The 22,971-nt window shown below is 38.2% G+C and overlaps 1 protein-coding gene across 2 annotated transcripts in view; it reads right to left on the bottom strand.

The window, feature by feature from the left end:
- Positions 1-727: 727 nt before the first annotated feature.
- Positions 728-22,971, bottom strand: part of GUCA1C (guanylate cyclase activator 1C) — a 36,859-nt gene continuing 14,615 nt past the window's right edge. Inside the window, exons 2-4 of one of the 2 annotated variants that reach the window (XM_032299160.1) lie at positions 13,762-13,911; positions 9,047-9,134; positions 728-1,476 (exon numbers count right to left, since the gene is read on the bottom strand). In XM_032299160.1, the coding sequence (XP_032155051.1) occupies positions 1,292-1,476; positions 9,047-9,134; positions 13,762-13,911 (423 nt within the window). In that variant the 3' untranslated portion in view covers positions 728-1,291. Of the gene's footprint in view, positions 1,477-9,006; positions 9,135-13,761; positions 13,912-22,971 lie in introns of both variants that reach the window. The other variant, XM_032299161.1, reaches the window with a different exon arrangement.

The following is a 22,971-nucleotide window of genomic DNA, read 5'->3' as shown; positions in this document are numbered from 1 at the left end:
AAGAGTACCCTACCTTTCGCAAATGAGTAAACTTCATGTCACCATGGCTACAATAATTTTCTTTATATTATCTGTGATAATTTTAACATTTTATCTTGTATTGCATACATCTTTGTGAATCTCCTCGAAATCTTTTGGAAAAAAATTCGCAGGACATTTCTACCTCCATCTATATCTTCATCTAAATGTTCACCTATTACCTTTTCTCACCTCCATTTCTACTTCATTTCTACTGCCAGTTATTTCCTCCATGCCTCCATTTCTCCATGGATCTGCTCGGACAGCTGTAAGGGAGAAACGGACAATCCAACTCTGTAGTGTTCCAGTTGTGTGTTTTTAACCCAGACTTGAATATGAAAGCCTAATTATGAAGCTTTTGACATAAAGATGGTTCACATCTGGTCTTAGAAAACTCCACTGTATTTCTACAAGAAAGCCAGTCATTGACAGACATACTAATGGGCCTGTGATATAGAACTCAAAACTTAAAAAGTTCTAACCCATCAAGAAATCCCATTCATCATTTCATTTTTTGGAAAGGATATAAAAAATGAAATGTCAGAGCTATAATGTCAGGACCGTTTCAAATGTCAAGTGCTTGTTGCTGCACAGCCTGGCTGTCTGCTGTTCTGATCACACCTCCAACTGGCATAATAATTACAGATGATACATCGCATTTTCATGCACAACTGGATGCAGATTTATAACAAATCATACAAAAACATTCTCACTGCCCAGCCTGAAGTTTTCTCCTTTTACTGCATAGCTTAAGATTTTTCTTCTGAAGCAGAGCATCAATACTAGTGCAAGACAGCAGTCATGAATGAGAAACAGGTGCAGAAAAAAGTTTCTCAAATAAACCAGAACTCGGTCATTTATAATATACAGATGCAACAAGAGCCAAGAGGCAGCAAACACATTTAACACAGACATGTTTAATCTAAGAATGCCAAACTGCAGAGATACTTTCCAGATAATCCAGTTCTATTTCAAGGTGTACATTAAGTGCACAAGGAAACACATATGAGAGTTCTATTTTGAATGGATAGGTATGGAGACAATCCTTCAATTTAATCGTTATATTTTAATCTGCAGAGAGAGCACAGAAAAGCAATCATGCATCTGTTTAGGATCTTTATGGGAGTCTCTATTGGATTAAAATAAATGCTATATTCTCAAGCCTATATGAATTATAACAAAGACCTGAAATCAACAGCATGTATATGGGGAAGATTCTATTTCTTCTCTACTGAAATGTGCTCATTGATAACTGGGAAGGGTATTCTCAAAGCTACTTCATTTTCACCTTCCCTAGACCAGCCTTGTCAGATTTGGAGGAGTCTGCCTCCGTGTCTGGCTCCTTCCCGTTATAGATTACTCTCAGCACATTGGAGAGGTCGAAGCTCTTGTAAACAATATCCAGGAGATCCTGATCTTTTGCAATGCCATTGATAAATTCTTCTAAAGTCAATTCTCCTGGAAAATAATAAACAAACAGTTAAGAGGCGTTGTCTATACTACTCACTGGCACAAATAATACACTCACTGGTATGTTTGTTGATATTCTTTTGATATCCTTTCCCCTCAGCCAGACTCTAAGGTCTTTGAAGATCTTCATTAAAAAAAAAAAAAATTCAGTGGTGGAGTTACCAATGAAAATAAAGACGATAAATCCATCTTTATGTTTAGTTGAGAACATCAGGTGATACCCTGGATGAAATCAGAGCACATATACAATTATATCTCTGCACAGCATTGGTTTGTGAACTTCTAATCTTGAAGATATGACCAAATCTTAGGAGCATGATAGATTGGAGATTTTTAAAATCAAGACAAAATGACTGTTCACGAGGCTGTTTTCAATATTCTTGGAGATTTTTAAGATCAAGACGAAATGACTGTTCATGAGGCTATTTTCAATATTCTTCTCTCTGAAGAAATAATTCTTGGGACTGTCTAAAGCTGTGAGAAAGCTTAAATATGTGTTCATTCCACATATCATTACTGGTCAATAGTTCTCTTCTCTTTTTCCGATTTTTGAGTCCTAATCTTAGCACTTTGACTTATGCCTTAGGACTGTGCTGGCCAGCCCAGTGCTATGCATTTATTGCCTTCTATCCATGTGTCCTGGCTCCCTTGTTTTTCTACTACCTTCATGCCATGAGATGACTTTTAAACATTTTGGGGGGGAGGTGAAATTCTCTGTTGAAATAAATCATTTGGGTTGGGATTATGAGTATGAGTGTGTTGAAGTTGAAGGGTACAGATGCAGTTACTGATCTCAAAGAAACTGTACCCAGTAGGGTTTGTAGATGGGTAGATCAGCCAAAGATGGGTCGTGTACATTCAAGAACCGGAGAAAGTTCACTCAGGAAAGGAAGTCAGCAGGGACTTAAGTCAGGTGTTATGCTGTACCTATACTTTTTCGTGGAGAAGACAAATATCTAAAATACCATAATAGTGATTCAAATATCAATCAGCATGAATCATCATATATTCAAAAACACCTCCCTTTTGGCTTCAGTGCAAAATGCTAAAATGCATTTTTTTTTTTTGAGACAAAGTCTCACTCTGTCACCCAGGCTGGAGTGCAAGTGGTGCAATCTTGGCTTACTGCAACCTCTGCCCCACAAGGTTCAAGTGATTCTCCTGCCTCAGACTCCTGAGTAGCTGGGATTACAGGCACATGCCACCGTGCCCAGCTAATTTTTGTATTTTTAGTAGAGACAGGGTTTCACCCTCTTGGACTGGCGGGCCTTGGACTCCTGATCTCGTGATCTACCCGCCTTGGCCTCCCAAAGTGCTGGGATTACAGGCGTGAGCCACCCCACCCAGATGCTAAAATGCATTTTTTAAGAGAAAACCCTAATCTGTGTTCCTTATTTCTTGTTTATACCAAAGAAAGTTCTGTGCAAAACCCCAGTTTAATAGCAGTCAGGAGTAGGGCCCCACGTATATCACAGGAAAGGTACAATCATAGAATAAACCATAGGGAATATAGAAGATTGCAAATTATAAGAAGTGGTACGTGTGTGACCGGGGAGAGTCACATGGGTCAGTGGCAATGGGGCAGGGAACCTCAAATAATCACAGAATAACCACCCTTTGCAAAAGAAAATCACAGTTGGTAAATTCCCAGCCCCAGATACTTTTCAAATTTGTCGGGGCTCAGCATGACCAAAACAGAAGTGGGAGTGGAGCTGGAGGAGCTAGAGGCCATTCTGACTGCTTGGTTATAAAACTTCTCTGATGTAATCGCTGGCAATAGAAGAGGCAGCATCTGAAAGAACTGGGATATAGTAGTGGTCTCAGTTGAAAAACAATGCAGGTTACTGACATGGAAAAGAGAAAAAAGATGGAAGTATTCACTTTCTTCAAAACACTTGTGAACTCTGCGCATTAACTTTTTTCATGTTACCTAACCACTTGCCATAAAGAAAACTCTGTTCCAAGTCATCAAACTTAATATTTACTGTATCTAAACTATTTCTTTTGAAATTTTCTTCACTGTTTCTTTCTAGCACTCAACATTCATTCATTCATTCATCACATTTATTAAGCCCTAACCACAATGACCATTTCTGCTACCACTAGCTACCACCACTGCAGCCAACTACAGTGCTATGCATATGGCAGGTGCTCAGAAGGCACACACTGGCTAACTGCCTTCCTTTATCTGATGTTCTTTAACATTGCTTCCTATTCTGCTTTAATTTGACTGTGCATTTAGGCCCCAACAAATTAAAAGAACGGTTTCTGGATTTTCCTAGAAAGAATCACCTATGGAGGTCCAGAAGCTTCCCACCAAAGAATCTACCAGCAAAAAGCAAAGCCTGTGAGCGATGACAGAATGGGAGATCATGGGATTCAGAAGGACTCTAAAGTCATTACTGAGTTTTGATTACTTTGTTTTATATATAAAGACACATTTTCAATTTTCGTAGGACATTATTTGGAAAGTGCACGATTTTATTTTTATATTGTTGAAATATAAATATATATAATTGGAATCTATGTTGTTTAGGGCTGTTTGCTGTATTGGTAGGTGCATTCTGTAGGTCTGGGGACAGTATCACTGGGACTATTTCATCGCTCACTACCAATTTCAGGAGTCTCATTAGTAATAGAATAGCTACCCAGGAATATTTTACTTAGTCCTGTTTTTGCAATCTGGTTACCTGTTGATATTCCTAAATGATGCATTTCTTCCCATTCACATCTTAAATAATCTTTTATAACAAAACAAAATACTCTCTTTCACACAACCCCCACCCCCACAAGAAAGCAGAATTTACTGTGCATACCTACATTTCAGCTCTAAAGAAGTCATCCTGGTTTAAAAGAAATCAGCCTGTGTAAAGGAATTTGTTAAATTCTAATTTCTTTGCTTTATAACGTCATCAAACATTGGACTGGGGCTGGAAAATTTGCAAAGATGGGGTGGAGAAGATTCAGGAGATGAGAATAGCCAAGTTTTTAAGGGAGGATGCTGGTGAAGATTTTGAATGGCACAGTATTGTTTATTAGCAAGGTGGGACTAGAAGCATTTAGCAGCATTTTACAGGGGAATTGTAGCATGCAGTAGTTTCGTTTCCTCTACATGGAAACTCAATTCTTTCTTATCTCCTGGTAATTCTCAGTTTCCCAGTTTGATTTAATGTGACCCTCGTGGCTTTTCACAATGTTGCAGTCTACAGCACTGGTCTTTCTTGTTAGTTACTCAATAAAATTTCTTTATGTCCTGTCCTTGTTATTTTTTACCCAAAATATCTGCTCAGTAATCACACTTTTTAGCTGGACATGTGGCTCATGCCTATAATCCCTGCAATTTGGGAGGCTGAGGTGGGTGGATTACCTGAGGTCAGAAGATGGAGGCCAGCCTAACCAACATGGTGAAACCCCGTCTCGACTAAAAACACAAAAATTAGCTGGCCACGGTGGCAGGCATCTGTAATCCCAGTTAGTTGGGAGGCTGAGGCAGGAGAATCACTTGAACCCAGGAGGCAGAGGTTGGATAAACCAAGATGGAGCCACTGCACTCCAGCCTGGGCAACAGTGTGAGACTCCATCTCAAAAAACAAAAACATAAACAAAACCCCGCCCCTCTTCATTTCCTCTTTGGCCACTATTCACTTTCACCATTTGTTATCATGAGGCACTGAGTCTCCCTTATCCCTGTGCCTTCTTTGGGTCTATGTGAGACTTGCTGAGGCACTTTCCGCATTTGATGTTGTGAACATCCATAAATCTCCTTAAATTATGTCAAGAAGGAGGCCTCAATAGAGCATGGTAGGATGCGGATTGCTATTCTTCTGGTAGTAAAGCCTACAGAATTCAACACTTAATCATTTTTCCTGACTTGCCTTGTTGTCCTCTCTGTTTTCATTTTTCAACAATATTGAATGTTTAGCTTCCATTTTCTGCCTCTGTGAGTCTCTTCAAGCTCTCTTTCCTGATGCTTTTGTTCATAATATAAAATAAATTTGATAAATCATAAAAATCATATGTTCTCATGATAAAAAAAAATGAACAATACAGAAAGATGTAATGAAAAGAAAAAAAAATCCCCCTTTAACCTCTTTCTGGCACCCGGTCCGACTTCCCGTAGGTAATTAGCTCCTACTAACCAATCCAGGTTTGTATTTTATGAAGTTTGCAACATATATGCATATATTTCTTAATTTCAAAAAAAAAAAAAAATCTGGATACCTTTCTTCCTATAGACAAAATCGCATGTTGTGCTTGTTTCTTGGGTTACTGTTTTCTCTATTTCTCATATGACATCTTCTTAACAGACACTCATTCATATCAGCTATTTATAGTGCACCAGTGTGTGCCAGCATCGGAAATATCAAAGTGCACAAAACGGAAATGGTTCTTTCCTTCATGGAGCTCGTAGTTCTTCATCTTGTTACAAATCTAGCATGAATCCTGTACCTTTATTTTGCTTAGCCTTCTAACTTTGATTTGTTATTATAATAATTATGCTTAGAATGCTTCACAACTGTTGTGTATTTTTCCGTCACAACAGATGTGATGTTGACCATTCTTTTGCAAACAATTTACAGTCAAGTTGGGATTTTCATATAGGTACCTAAAGTCTTTTTAGTTGTGTGCTGTGATCATCTTTACTTTTGGTTTCAAGATTCATGAGATTATCGGCACAATGATGTACTTTTTATTTTGGGGAAAAAAATATGTATGTTGGCATATAGTCAACAGCAATTTGGTATACCTAATTGAGCACCTCTACTTCTATCAACACTGATGTTTCGATAACAATGATAATGAACAATAAAAAATTATGTTTGAGGTAGCTGGGTGCGGTGGCTCATGCCTGTAATTCCAGCATTTTGGGAGGCTGAGGTGGACAAATTACCTGAGGGCAGGAGTTCGAGACCAACCTGACCAACAAGGAAACTTCATCTCTACTAAAAATACAAAACTAGCTGGGCATGGTGGCGCGTGCCTGTAATCCCAACTTCTCAGAGGCTGAGGCAGGAGAATCGCTTGACCCTTGGAGGCAGAGGTTGTGGTGAACCGAGATCGCACCACTGCACTCCAGCCTTGGCGATAGAGTGAGACCTCGTCTCAAAAAAAAAAAAAAAAAAAAAATTATATTTGAGGTATACATAGTTGAGATTTTGCAAATGTGAATAGACATTCTCCTTTGTGGTGCTAGCTCCCTCTCTATATGTAAATGAAGCACTTCATATTATCGTTCTCTGTCAAATACTGGCCAAATCCTTTTGCACCTTGGCAAATATCAACGTTTTATGTCTTCATTACTTTTTCTTCCTTGTCTTTGGTTACAGCGGACTGTCTCTACAGCACATTGGTTAGCATCTTTTTCTTGATGTATGGAATGACCCAGCTGTCTCTTGATGAAATGATGTAACAGCTGTCAATAATTTTTATATAAAACCAAATGCTATCAGTTTTAGTTCTGTATAAGCATTTGCTAAGAAATTGTGATTCATAGTTACTGGATGGATATGGGTGTAGATGTGTGTTTATATTTTTTACTTAAAATACAAGTTTTTATAACAGGAAACAATTCATATATTTAGTTTTATAAACTATTCCAGAAATCATAATTCATCCCCTTTCTTCTGTCACTGGCTTGCTCCTGTAGGTCAAAGAGCCCGTCTCTAACTTCAGGTAATCTCAGCTATTGCCCAGACACAATTTCTCTTTTCTGAATTCACATCTCCTTTAGCCCAGCCCTTTCTATTTCAAGTTCCTTTCCAATCATAGTCGCCATTTTATTGATTCCTTATACTATGCCCTTGGGGCATCTTCTTGGATAGTAAACAAAAAGTTTTGAATCATATTCATGTTTTCCGGAATACATTATCTGTGTCCTCAAACTAATAGAAACCTAGTTTTTTCCTAAGAATACCAAAATCTTTGTACTTCTCCAAGGAAGCTCACTTTCCCATTCCCCTCACTCCTAGCACTAGAAGCAGTATTTGTGGAAATTACCAAACATTCTTGACCTACCCTTTTGAAAGTAATGGTAGAAACCAAGTCTTAAAACTTTGTGATGTCCTATTTCCAGAATACTCATTCTTCTACATCAGCGCTTTCAGCCCCAAGCTGAAATGGATTATTTACTCTACTACAACCTCTGCCATCCTGCCATACGGCAAAAATTAAAAACAAAGTGAAACGGAACAAAATCTATAGCATTTCTCCAATTTAATGGCCACCATTTTCAGTAGAATATTCCAAATAAAGCCTTCATTGGCCTCATCAGAACCTCCACTCTCCATTTCTCTGGTCCTGTTTTAGCTACACTTAGCCTCCTTATCTACTTTGGGTAGACTGGCTCTGTTTCTTGCAAGCTTTCACATGTTTCATTATCTGATCTCGGTATACTAGTAAGTGAGCATACTGGATTGAGATTCAGGAGAGGCAGATCTAGACAGAGGTCCTTCAGTGAAGAAGACTGATGCAACTGATGCATCTTCAGATTGCTTTCTTGAGCAGTATGCTCTTGTCCAGTCATTTGGCTTTTTCACAGCAGGGGCTGCATTTGAGCTTCCTCCCAGTCTCTTCACCGCCCCATCCTGCCACACTGAGCTGCCACATTTTGCTAGTACAACCTGCCACACTCAACATGAGAACATGGGTCTCTACTGCCCTCTTGTGTCCGCTAGAAGAAATGATGCATGGTGGGCAGGTTGATGCGTTTGGAAGGGGTTTTGGAATGATGGCAACCGTGATTGACATGCCAATGCCTCTTATCCCTTTTTTTTAAAAACATTCTACTACTATCTTATATTTTTAACAATGTTAAGTTTTCTGTTTTTCAGGGACCATTCCTAGATCTTCTGCCTCAATCTCAAGTCAATATGCTCACCTGCCTGTTTGCTGGTATCAAAGCTATATTAGAAGCACTCATTTCTCTTGGGCTGTCTGTGTCTTCTCTCTTCACTCCTGCCACTGAAGAAGAAAGGCACCTCCTCTGAGCTAAACGGGAACCCAGAGTACACAGTAGAAAGAGCTGATGGAGAAACAATCAGAACAAGCAGAAATGTAGATAGAAACAGTAGAAACAGCAGAAATGGAGGAAAGAGTGGACTCTTCTCCAGAAATGTTTAGTCCAAAGGAAGAAAAAGTCTGATAGTAGAAGAAGATAGCATAATTGAAGGAAAGTTTCCTACAATAGAGAAAACTTGAGTTTATTTGTAAGCTGATGGAAAACCTCCAGTGGAGAGGAACTGATTAATAGAGTGTGTCTCAGAGCAAACAGCAGAAGGTACTTCATCCTATATTCCTCTGATTCATTTCCTTGTCTAATCTTTACTCTTCTTTATATATCCCAACACGTCAAGCATCAGACATTGGAAATAAATATGGTCAATAAATATTTACCACTCAACTGAATCATATTGAGAACATTGGATTGGTCCAGTTATGAAGCCCAAGTCATAGCTAGTGTTCTCTTGAATGGTTTCTGCTTTTGTCTAAATGACGTGCCCCACTACCACCATCTCCTACTTTGAAAGAAAAGTGATCCAGAGGAGAGCAGCTCCATTACCATCATTGTTTATATCGATCTTATGGAACACCAGGTTGGTGAATTCCTCAGGACTCAGAGTTTGCTGGCCATTGAGGGCTTGTACCGCCTACAAAAAACATGAAAGAGGTCAACTTTTCTGGAAGCAAATACATTTTGCAACATTTCTGCTCCAGTGCGACAGAATTTGGGGATGTGTTCATGTCAGTTGCTGTCCAACCAGTATCCGTTGTTAAAAGTAAATAAAAAGAAAAGATTGTATGTCAGTTCTGGGTAATGAGACTGGACATTAAATGAACTGAATAAAGACTGAAGGCTTATTTTATTCAACACACTAGGTCACAACAGATGCAATGAGCCCACTGGAGACAATATTGTAGTGGTCATCATCATAAGAATTCCAGACCCAGAAAGCAGACATTGCTTTCGATTTCAGACAGATTCATTTGGGTTTGATGGGTGACAGTCAAAGCATGGCCAGAACGCTGTAAGAGTCTCAGGCTTCCTCTCCGGCTTCCACTACTGGCACCCCAGGTTCTTTGTGCCCTTTTGTATGATGATTGACTGGGGAGACAAATATATATGCCTTAGAAGGGTGCTGACTTTCTCCCACATTCTGCCAGTGCCTTTTCATTATTAAAATTGTCAGGAGATCCAGGGGGCAAATGACGTTTCCAGCCTTCCTAGAGGGAAGACATAGCCAACCTCCCATAACCCCAAGGCGATTAAATTAAATGACCCAGACTTGACGTAGAACTTCATAATAAAATGAAAGAGGATTAGCCATTTGGGAATTTGAACATAACTATCTTGGTTGAACAAGAGGAATCTTTATAAAAATTTCCAGCAACATATTTCAATTAGAGGACACAATCATAAATATGACTGTCTCTCTTGCTGCTTCCCAAGCATTATCAACCTGGGGTCCAGGATTAATCCTAATAGGTGATGGTAAAACACCAGTCTTGGCCTTAGCAAGTTTAGGTCTCATGGATCTCACAGTTGAATACAGGACAATATTTAAAGTAACTGTTACATACATATAGCATCACATTTGAAGAAAATTTCAAGGATTTCTCAGTGTTTGGTCAGAGGCTTCAAAAGCCTAGAAAATCTGGCCAGTCATCCAGTATACCCACATTCTGACGTGATATTAGATCACATAAACAAGTCCTAACAAAAAATTGTGAGATCGTGATTTGTTCACCAATCTTCAAGTCATATAAGTGGAAGTGAAATACTGATTGGAAAGTGGAGGAGCATAGAGGGATAATTTTTTTTTTTTTTTTTTGAGATGGAGTTTTTTACTCTGTTGCCCAGGCTGGAGTGCAATGGCACAATCTCAGCTCACTGCAACCTCTACCTTCCAGTTTCATGAGATTCTCCTGACTTAGCCTCCTGAGTAGCTGGGATTACAGGCACCTGCCACCATGCTCTGCTAATTTTTGTACTTTTAGTAAAGACAGGGTTTCAACATGTTGGCCAGGCTGGTCTCAAATTCCTGACCTCGTGATCTGCCCTCCTTGGCCTCCCAAAGTGCTGGAATTACAGGCAGGCATGAGCCACCACGCCCGGCCTCTTTCTTTTTTTAATAGAAGCAGCAGGGTGGGGTGGATAGGCAAGAAGTTTTTTGTTGTTGTTGTCTATTTGTTTGTTTTCCTCATTTACTACATTCACTCTTTCTTCCGTATTTTCCTAATCACAGTCTCTGAGCACTCCCTGTGTGGGAGCAGGAGGACGTAGGAGTTAAAGGAAGCAGGAGCATTCTCACTTGGCAAGCGCTGTCCTGGTTAGCTCATTTCAGTGCTCCCTAGACTCGCAGGTGTAGACTCTCTCTCCTGCAATTCTCTAGACAGGAATCATGCATCTTGATTGCAGCTGGTCCCTTACTCGCTTAGAATTTCTTAAAATCCATACAACTGCCATTTTTAGACTAGGCAATTCTTTCTTGTTCAGGGCATTCCCATGCATTGTGGAATACTTGGCAGTACCCGTGATCTCTAAGCAATAGATGGCAACAGCACTAGGCATTCTCTACTCTCCGACTCACCACAATGTCTCTAGACACTGTGAAATATCCCCGGATAGAGATTCTCCTGGTTGAGAACAAGGGCTCTAGGTCTGCCTGCAGCTTTCTTCGAGTTATCTTCACCTCTGCCAGTGGCCCCGCAGGTTAAGAACTAACGCAGATCTATGCCAGATTCCTCTCACAGTGTTCCATACCTGATCTATGGAAAACACCCAGAGGAGGTGGGGAGGTTAAAAAAAAAAAGGAGAACACCCTAGCATCCTTTGTCCCAGCAAATTCTAGGAAGGCAGATACTTCCAAACTGTACTCCTTTGCTACCACCATTCGCTTCTTTAGACTTCTCACTCATGACTCAAACACTCAAATGCTGTGTTCCTCAAATTGCAGGATACAACCACACCTCAGTGGTTTCCTAACATCCTCATGTTATTGACTTGGGGGTCCTACTAAATTTTCCTCAAAAATGCTTAAAAACCGGACCGGGTGCAGTGGTGCATGCCTGTAATCCCAGCTACTTGGGAGGCTGAGGCAGGTGAATCGCTGGAACCCTGGAGGTGGAGGGTGCGGTGAGCCAAGATCGTCCCACTGCACTCCAGCCTGGTGACAAAAAAAAAATCCTTCAAAAAAACAGAACCTTCTGTTGACTATTTTATACCTTTGGACTGAGATTGAGCTGTAACTATCTCCTTTGTAAATCCTCCCTAGACTCTGGTACTTCCTCCCAGTTTCTAAATGCCTGGGCTGAATTCCATTTTAGCATCTTCGCTGTATGTAGAGAGAACTTAGATTACACAGTTTGTATCATTCTTTGCCTTGCCGATTTTTTCACTTGCCCGTTGTGTAGAAAGTATGTTCGGAGGCTACCAGCTTCTTCCTACGAATGTATTCCATTGCATTCATTTATTTAAACATTTTCATTTTTTAGTTTTAAAAAAGTTTTGCTATGTGAAGAGATTCTGTGATATAAATCATAGGACTTTATCCATCATGCTTGTTTCTCCTGACTCAGAATAAGTAATGCTAATTCTAAAGTGAAGATCAGCTTTTAGCCTCTTGATGCAGATTACCACATTTCCCAGAATGTTTTATCCACTTATACTCTCCAGTGTGTGAGATGCCTTCCTTACCTTGCTCTTACCAGAATTTGCTATTATTTTTAGTACTGATTAATTTAATCAGAGGCAAATGATATCTAATTATTAAATTTCTGTTCTATGCTTTTATTATTTTAATTTTCCTATGTTCTTCCTTTTCCCCCCTTTCTAAGCACTTTGAGGGAAAATTCAATTTGCAACTTAAAACTTCTCTTTCCTTGGCTCACTAAATGAAGTTATACATTTTAACTAATAAAAATCTACAGCACATTTTCCCGTAAGTTATAGACAAAATCACTTTTACCCTTTTGTTGTTCTTAATACTTTTGAGAATCTGATGACTCTCTCCTTCACTCAAAAAAAAAAAAAAAAAGAAAGCATAACATACCGGCAAAATTTGCCCTCAAGTTCAAGGGCTAAAATGACTCCCGAAGGCCATTGATTCTTAGATCCCTGAATAAGAACCCTTGTTTTGAGAAATGCTTTGGTGGCATCCTAAGATCTGCATGCTGTATTTATATTTTCATTGTTTTTAGAAAAAGCTGAGTATTTAAGAGAACATTTTAAAATTTACATGGAGTTGGGTATTCTCTATAGAATATTTAATTTCTAATTTTGTGTTGCAATATATCATGTATAGGCAGAATTTCTAAGTTGTTCACTTGCCCAGTGACTCCTAGTACATTTTTTTGTGTGAATGATCTATGTGAAATTAAAATGTTACCAATATTGGTGTTATCCTACCCTTGAATTCTTTCCATATGTTGGTTAACTCTTCATTCACTTATTTAGCTTTACCTTTTTAACTGCTTTGAACATTGTTGATATGGTTAATTATAATTGTAGTTCCGCTCACTTATTTTTCTAGCATTTTTGCTAATATTTCTACTGTGTATTTTATTTGTAACTCAGCTCCTTTCTCTATGAAACAAAGAATTTGGACCAGATCATTTCTAAGACATCCAATTCTAATGCTCTTTGAGTCTGTGTTACAAATTCAGTGTCTTGTATTCATAATATTAATTACACCTCTTATCTTCACTTAGGTATAGTGTCCTGCTTAACCATTTTTTCACTCTGGGATCTTTGCTGTTTCATACCATGATAATAACTATCTCCTAATCCTTTGAGGGGTGGTATGGTGGCTTATAAAGGCACTTATTGAACTTCAGATATGGAAAAGGTCTGAGATTCCTAAACCAACTATTAGAAATACTTCAGTATAGCTCCCAGAAAGATTAGGCCTCATGTACCTTCATTCTTAGTCCATGTCTCTTGTTAAATATACATAAATCATCTCATAGTTTAGCTGTTTCTCACAAGGCATTCTGCACTGAGGCAGAGAAAAAGATAACTTGTTTTACAATGTCATATTTATTTCACTTTTTCATTTCAATGCTCTGTTAAATTTGTGAATGTCAGAGTGGACTGCACCAAGAAAAAAGCTTATTTGCTGTTGCCCATTCACTAACCAAGAGGATATGACTTCAGCAATTCAAAATGTACATCCCCAAAATAGCCAACCCCATAGACAGTTGTTAGCTACTCCATAGGAAGGGAAACTGGGCTAACTATACAGTGGCCTGAAAGAGATACTTTACTACTTCACTTACCACAAACATGTCCAGTAGTTCATTTTTGTCAATAGAGCCACTTCCATCAACGTCATACAGCTTAAAATACCATTTTAATTTTTGCTCCATTTTTTCTTGCACAATTAGATTTACAGCAGCAATAAATTCTAAAAAGTCAATAAATCCATCCTATGGAAAGTAAGGGGAAAAGAGAAATAAATATTTAAGAAGAATAATTGGTTTTTTATTTGAGAAGTCAGCATTTGTGAGCAGGCCCTTTAGTAAATCTTACTTAAATCAACCAGTAAGATTTCAGCATAAAACTTTTCCCTAGTGTTTCATTAAAAGAAAAAAAAAAATCCATGGGTGGCTGGGTGCAGTGGCTCATGCCTGTAATTCCAGCTCTTTGGAAGGCTGAGGCAGGTGGACCATGAGGTCAGGAGTTCGAGACCAGCCTAACCAACATGGTGAAACCCCGTCTCTACTAAAAATACAAAAAATTAGCTGGGTGTGGTGGCTCACACCTGTAATTCCAGCTACTCAGGAGGCTGAAGCAGAAGAATCGCTTGAACCCAGGAGGGAGAGGTTGCATTGAGCCAAGATCATGTCACTGTACTCCAGCCTGGGCAACAGAGCGAGGCTCCATCTCAAAAAAAAAAAAAAAAAAAAAAAAAAAAAAATACACGGGTAATGTTTATAGACACAAGTGACTTTAATTTTACAATTAAATGCCTTAGGTAAATAGGCGTCATTTTTAGTGTGGTTTTAGGCTCACAGCAAAAATAGAAGGTACAGAGGTTTCCTATATACTCCCTGCCCCCACACATGCATAGCTTCCTCCATCGTCTCCTACCAGAATGGTACATTTGTTACAATGGCTGAACCTACATTGACACATCGTCATCATTCTAAGTCCATAGAGTACACTGGTGTTTACTCTTTGTATTTCACATTCTGCAAGACTAGATATACAATGCCATGTACTCACCATTGGGTATTGCATAGAGTAGTTTTGCTATCCTAAAATTCCTCTATGCTGTGCCTATTTAGTCTTCCCTAATTCCTGGCAACCATTAATCTTTGTACAGTCTCCATAGTTTTAACCTTTTCTTAGAATGTCATATGGTTCAAATTATATAATATGTAGCTTTTTCAGATTGGCTTCTTTCGCTTAGTAATACACATTTAAATTTCCTCCATGTCTTCCCAGGGCTGGACAGCTCATTTTTTTTCAGTACTAAATAATATTCCATCATCTGGAGGTACCTCAATTTATTTATCCATTCACTTCCTGTAGGACATTTGGTTGCTTTATGGTTTTGGCAATTAAAAATAAAGTTGCTATAAATATCTCTGTGCAGATTCTTTTGTGGATATAAGTTTTTAACTCCTTTGACAAACACCAAGGGGTATGGATGATAAGTAAGGGTATGCTTAGTTTTTAAGAAACTGCATCGTGGCACTGTTTACAATAGCAAGACCTGGAACCAACCCAAATGCCCATCAATGATAGACTAAACAAAGAAAATGTGGCACATATACACCATGGAATACTATGCAGCCATAAAAAACAATGAGTTCATGTCCTTTGTTGGGACATGGATGAACCTGGAAACCATCATTCTCAGCAAACTGACACAAAAACAGAAAATCAAACACTGCATGTTTTCACCCATAGGCAGGTGTTGAACAATGAGAACACGTGGACACAGAGAGGGGAGCATCACACACTGGGGTCCGTTGGGGGGGCTACGGGAGAAATAGTGGGAGGGAGGGTGGAGAGGGATAACATGGGGAGAAATGTCAGGTATAGGTGATGGGGGGATGGAGACAGCAAAGCACCTTGCCATGAATGTACCTATGCAACAATCTTGCATGATCTGCACATGTACCCCAGAACCTAAAGTACAATAAAAAAAGAAAGAAACTACCAAACTATCTTTCAAAGTAGTTGAGCCATTTTACATTTCTACCAGCAGTGAATGAGAGTCCTGTTGCACCACATCCTCACTGGCATTTGGTCATTTTAGTGTTCTGGGTTTTGGCCATTCTAATAGGTGTGTTGTGGTATCTCCTTGTTTTAACTTACAATTCCCTAGTAACATATGATGCTGAACATCCTTTTATGTGCTTGTTTGCCATCCATGTTTCTTCTTTGGTGAAATCTTTGGCCTATTTCTTAATCAGATTGTTTTCCTTTTTTCAATTTTTTTTATTTCAATAGGTTTTTGGGGAACAGGTGGCATTTGGTTACATTGTTGATCTAACGATCATCTTGAACCAGGTTTCTTAATTTCCATGTATTTGCATGGTTTTGAGGGCTCCTTTTGGAGTCAATTTCCAATTTTATTCCATTGTGGTCTGAGAAACTACTTGATATAATTTCAATTTTCTTAAATTTACTGAGACTTGTTTCGTGGCCTATCATATGCTTTATCTTGGAGAATGTTTCATGTGCTGATGAATAGGATGTATATTCTGCAGTTGTTGGGTAGAATGCTCTGTAAATATCTGTTAAGTCTATCTGTTCCAGGGTATAGTTTAAGTTCATTGTTTCTTTGTTGACTTTCTGTCTTGATGACCTGTGTAGTGCTATCAGTGGAGTATTAAAGTCCTCCACTATTATTGTGTTGCCATCTATTTCATTTCTTATGTCTAGTAATAATTGTTTTATAAATTTGGGAGCTCCAGTGTTAGGTGAATATATATTTAGAATTGTGATATTTGCCCACAGGACTAGTCCATTTATTACTATATAATGTCTCCCTATATAATGTCTTGTCTAATATAAGAACAGCTAGTCCTGTTCATTTTTGGTGTCTATTTGCATGGAATGTCTTTTTCCACCCCTTTACCTTAAGTTTATGTGAGTCCTTATTTGTTAGATGAGTGTCTTAAAGGCAGCAGATGGTTGGTGAATTCTTATTTATTCTTCCATTCTGTATCTTTTAAGTGGAGCATTTAGGCTATTTATATTCAATGTTAGTATTCAGATGTGAGTCATTATTCTATTGATCACACTATTTGTTGCCTGAATGTCATGTTTTTTTTTTCTCTTTCATTGTGTTATTGTTATATAGGTCTTGTGAAATTTATGCTTTAAGAAGGTTCTACATTGGTTTATTTTGAAGATTTGTTTCAAGATTTAGAGCTCCTTTTAGCAGTTCCTGCAGTGCTGGCTTGCTTGGTACTGGTGAATTCTCTCAGCATTTGTTTATCCGTAAATGACTGTATCTTTCCTTCATTTATGAAGCTTGTTTTCACTGGATACAAAATTCTAGGCTGATCATTGTTTTGCTTAAGGAGGCTAAATATAGGAACCCAATCCCTTCTAGCTTGTAGGGTTTCTGCTGAGAAATTTGTGTTTATCTGATAGGTTTTCCTTTATAGGTTACCTGATGCTTTTGCCTTATAGCTCTTAAGATTCTTTTCTTTGTCTTGACTTTAGATAATCTGATGACTATGTGCCTAGGCAATGGTCTTTTTTGCGATGAATTTCCCAGGTGTATTTTGAGCTTCTTGTATTTGGATACCTAGATCTCTAGCAAGGCTAAGGAAGTTTTACTTTATTCTTCCCTCAAATATGTTTTCCAAGCTTTTAGATTTCTCTTCTTCCTCAGGGAGGCTTTGTTCCTTTTTTTTTTGAGATGGAGTCCCACTCTGTTGCCCAGGCTGTAGTTTAGTGGCGAGATCTTAGCTCACTGCAATCTCCACCTCCCAGGTTCAATCAATTCTGCCTCAGCCTCCTGAGTAGCTGGGATTACAGGTGCACAACACCATGCTTAATATTTTGTATTTTTAGTAGAGACAAAGTTTCACCACGCTGGCCAGGCTGATCTCGAACTGCTGACCTCGTGATCTGCCAGCCTCGGCTTCCCAAAGTGCTGTGAGCCACCGAACACAGCTGGCTTTGTTCATTTAAATAATTTTTTTTTTTTGTCTTTGACAGATTGGGTTAATTCAAAAGCCTGTCTTTGAGCTCTAAGTTTCTTTCTTCTGCTTATTTGATTCTATTGCTGAGAATTTCCAGCATATTTTGCATTTCTCTAAGTGTGTCCTTGATTTCCAGAAATTGTGATTGTTTTTTATTTATGCTATTTCACCGAAGAATTTTTCTTTCATATCCTGTATCACGTTTTTGATTTCCTTAAGTTGGACTTCACCTTCCTCTGGTGCTTCCTTCATTAGCTTAATAATTGACCTTCTGAATTCTTTTATGCAATCCAGAGATTTTGTCTTGTTTTGAATCCATTGCTGGTGAGCTGGTATGATCTTTTGGGAGTGTTAAGGAATCTCATTTTGTCATTCTGTCAGAATTGTTTTCCAGTTCCTTCTCATTTGGGTAGACTATATGAGAGGGAATATCTGAGATTCAAGGGCTGATTTTTAGATTCTTTTGTCCCACGGGATGCTCCCTCGATGAGGGGTTCTCCCCATTCCCCTAGGAATGGAACTTCCTGAGAGCCCAACTGTAGTGATTGTTTTTGCTCTTCTGGGTCTAGCCACCTAGAAGAACCACTGGGCTCCAGGCTGGTACTGGGGAGTATCTGCAGAGTCTTGTGATGTGGTCTGTCTTCAGGTCTTGCAGTTGTGGATACCAGCACAGCTTTTTGGCATCTCAGGGAGCCTGCAGTGGTGATCAAGTTTCTTCAAAGAGTCTGTGGATTCTCTCAGCTTATCTAGTATGTTCCTGTGGTAGTTCTTTGAGCAAAAGTCCACAACACGAGTCTCCACACACTGCTCTGTCCATCTGAGCAGCAGCTGCAAGCTAGTTCTGCTCCTATTCACCATCTTAATCCAGATTGTCTTCTTATTGTTGAGTTTTAGGCGTTCTTTTTGTATTTTGGGTAACAATCCATCAGTTTTTTGCAAATATTTTCTGCCTGTTGGTGGCTTGTCTCTTTATTCTGTGACAATGTCTTTTGCAGAGCAGAAGTTTTAATTTTGATAAACTCCAGCTTATTATTTTTCATAAATTATGCCTTTAGTGTTGGATCTAAAACATCATTACCAAACCCAAGTTCATCTGGATTTTCTCCTAAGTTATCTTTTAGGAGTTTTATAGTTTTGCATTTTATATTTAGGTCTCTGATTCATTTTGAGTAAATTTTTGTGAAATGTGTAAGGTCTTTGTCTAGATGTTTTTCTTTCCATGCTGATGTTTCATTGTTTCAGCACCATTTGTGGAAAAGACTGTCTTTTCCCCTATGTATTGCCTTTGTTTCTTTGTCAATGATTAGGTGACTAGATATAAGTGGATCTGTTTCTAGCTCTCTATTCCTTCAGCTTGATTGATGTATCTATTGTTTCAGAAACACCACACTGTCTCAATTACCATACTTTTATAGTAAGTCTTGAAATCAGGTAGTTTCAGTCCCCCGAATTTGTTCTTCACCTTCAATATTATATTGGCAATTCTGGGTCTTTTGCCTCTCCATATAAACATTAGAATCAATTTGTCAATATTTACAAAATAACTTGCTAGAATTTTGATTTGGATTTCATTAAATCTACAGATAAATTTGGGAAGAAGTGACACCTTTACAATACTGAATCTCCATTTTCCTGAATATAGAATATCTCTCCTTTTATTTCATTCTTTTATCAGAATTTTATAGTCCTTTTCTGAAGACCAAGTACCAATTTTTAATAGAAGGAAAACATACGAAGCAGACAAACTCTATATTCCTTTTAGTAGGAACTGATTGATATTTTTTCACTGCTAAATTCCAAGTTAGGATGTAAGTGCATAGTTTTAGGTATAAATCAAAATTAATGAGGCTCTTTTTCTACAAAGATTGTGTCCTATTCATCAATCTTGGAGATTATTTAAGGACTGCAAGTTTAGGTAGTGTCCTTTATCCTGTTTTTAATTGGTAAAACATTTTCAGTTGAAACAGAAACAATCTGTCACTCTTTAGAACCATATGCTTCAAACCTGACAAACATAAATGTTCAACTGTTTTAGGAAAGGTGGCCAGCTCTAGGGAGGCTCATTCTTCACTATTTTCCCATGTGAGTTCTGATGTTAATGGTAGCATATCCAGCACAAGAAAACATGCTGGAGGCTATATTCTTCTTGGAGTATTTGTGATGCCAGGGCCTGTTTACAAAACCAGGATGTGACATAAAGTAAACCTCTGACCCCCAGAAATAAAGAGCTTTAGACTTACAGTCTGTAAAGTGTTATGTGTTTCACTGAGTCTCAAGCTTTTGTGAATAGTTTCACGAAGTCTAGAAAAAAAATGCAACTGAGACCAATAGTTCACAATAGGGAAGCAAAGTCTATTTGCTTTTTAAAAGTTTTTTTTTTAAATAAGATTACCACAATATTTCAGATGTTGGAAGTTAACATGTGGGGATGGTAATCGCTATAGCATTGTTTTCTAAATGTATTATACTTTTATTTTCTACACAGTAGATGTTTTACTTTTACAGTCAGAAGGTGATAAGAAAACATTTCAAAGTTGTTTTACTACCTTTAGTATTATATTTTGTATTTTACAACTTAGGCCTCTTTACCACATCAGTAACTTTGATACTTCTTATAAGAGATAAGATTTCCTCTAACAGATAGAAGGCTAGTTGAGTCGGTCTCCTAAAAAAATTTGTTCAAATACACAACATCTAACTGATTTTATCTTTTCACTGCTTGCCTTTCCTACTGCTTACTGCTGCTTCACTTTATTAATCCCTAGCAAAGCTATGACTGACACAAGCGAAATATGTTATTATAGGGTTGAAATTTATTTAAGATGACAATGAGGTATCATGTCTCCAGATTCAGCAGGACATAACCATTATTTTTCAGAAACAGGACTGGAGGTATGGATGAAATGAGCTAAATGGACAGTATCCAACCAGACGTACATTTACTCCCAGGCCTTCCTCCTGGGTCTTTAGGGTTCACCAATCAATCCAGAAGTCTCCTGAACAGTTATTGTGTGAATTTACCAAAGAGTCACAGGAACATTCTCCCTGAAAACCTGGCTTGTTATTAAGATGATCCTCCAGAGTTTCCATAAAAACCTTTTATTTGATGATGGTCTGTTTCACTTTATAAGTTCCACTTCAGTGACTGCATTTTTCAATGTCACCTACATGATGAATGGCAAAAGGCTAAATTGAGCAACAGTGTCTTTAGAACATTTGGTATTTTATTTTTAGGTACAGTGGACAGGTGGTCCTAATATCTTTCAATTCAGGCTTTAAGAGCTCTGGGCAAGCCCTACCATGAGATAAACATAAATATTTTCACTGTATGGTTTTTAAATGAAAAACCTGGTTAATCAAACCTTTCTACTTAGACAAGTACATCCTCTTTCAAAAACTTCTGTAAGCAAAACATTTGTATTTTCATTTCAGTATTCCGTCAGGTACTCAGAAAAATTAATCTTTACAATTTACAGCCAGTTCTTCTGTTCCATTATCTTTCTGTTAAGATTTTGTGGAAATTTGCACTGGTGAAATGGCTTTGGCAAATATGATTTAATGGCTCGTGTTAGTGCTGGAGAGGGTTTGGGGTACACAATTATTCTATAAATCAGGAGGAAAAAAAATTATTGTTTTCAGTTAATCTATGGATTTCAAGGGCTGGAGAGGGGGATAACTATCACCGTGATGATGAGGAGATGTTCCTGCAAATGTGACAAAGAAGGGTGCAATAAAGAAAGTCCAAAGGCTTTCTTTGGGGTGATCCAAGGGAACACTCTTACGCTCATGTTTCCATAGTTGAACTTCAGGAGTCCCTGGCACATGGAACTGTTTGGAGATGATGAATTCTTATTGGCCCAAGCCTGAGTGGGGTTCATAGATTCCTTGCATAATAATCAGATGGGGGATAATGAAACATGCAGATGACTAGACGCCCCCCCAGTGACGAAAAAAAACCCAGCATCAAAGCTGCTTGGGATACAGTCAAAGAGTCTGTATTTTAAAATGCTCCCCAGATAAGACTTACATATCCTAAGATTGGAAAACCATGGACCTAAGCTGTTTTTCTAATCCACACCCTTCTCTGTAGGCAATTTTATCATCTAGCCATCTCTCCAAGTGGCTATTATAAATGTGATTTATTCCAATGTAAATTTATGTAACCTTATTAAAACTAATTCCAAAAATTATGACCCGTATGGCTCAGTCTCAAAATGATATATGTCATAAGAATAAGGTCTAGCAATCAAAAATTAATTTCAAAATAATGGAAGGTCTTTACTTGCATTTCTGGAACACGTATGAGTTGCAAGAAATTTTATGTATTTCTTCACAACATTCTCTTCCTGTCTCATCTGCTTCTCCACATGTCATGCTGCTCAATTTTCAGTAATCTCTATTTCCTAATTTTTCACTGCCAGCCCTAGCATGAGATCATTTTATCCTTTTACCCCACCAATTTTTCTTATAATTCTACATCACAAAATTGTAAAGAATTTAATTTGCAATGGCAGAATCCCCCTTTGAAACTGAGGAAGGGGAAGAAATTAAGAGCTTGCAAAGCCTGAACCCATTCTAGTCAGCCTCAGGAAAGGAGAGTTTGGAAGCATGCATATAAAATAATTTTAATCCCAGCATGTTTATTGACATGTACATCACATTCTGGAGTGGATTCCAGGGAAAAGTTTCATGGGTGGTCAGGGAAGGAGGTGTAAGGATATGAAAGCGTAACAGCTTCTCAGGCCCCTAAGGGAGTTTGGCTCCATTAATATATTACAAATCATTTCATAGAGGAGGAGAGGAAAGAAAGAAAAACTATATGGAGACTTCAAATTTAAGGTTTCTTCCGGTTTCTAAAACCTACGGAAGGTCAACATCACCAATCATAAGAGAAATGCAAATCAAAACCACAATGAGATAACATCTCACACCAGTCAGAATGGCTATTATTAAAAAGTCATGAAACAATAGATGCTGGCAAGGCTGCAGAGAAGAAGGAACGTTTATATACTGTTGGTCGGAATGTAAATTAGTTCAGCCACTGTGGAAAGCAGTTTGGAGATTTCTCAAAGAACTTAAAACAGAGCTACCATTTGACCCAGCAATCCCATTACTGGGTATATACCCACAGGATTATAAATCATTCTGCTACAAAGACACACACACACGTGCGCACGCACACACACACACAAACACACACACACACACACACACACACGTTTATTGCAGCACTATTCACAATAGCAAAGACTTGGAACCAGCCCAAATGCCCATCAATGATAGACTGGATAGAGAAAATGTGGTACATATATACAT

This window comes from Sapajus apella, unplaced genomic scaffold (assembly GCF_009761245.1).
Source record: "Sapajus apella isolate SASKATOON/1434 unplaced genomic scaffold, GSC_monkey_1.0 scaffold40, whole genome shotgun sequence".
Taxonomy (NCBI): domain Eukaryota; kingdom Metazoa; phylum Chordata; class Mammalia; order Primates; family Cebidae; genus Sapajus; species Sapajus apella.
Note: the sequence above shows the minus strand (reverse complement) of the source record. Positions and strands in the feature narration are given on the sequence as shown.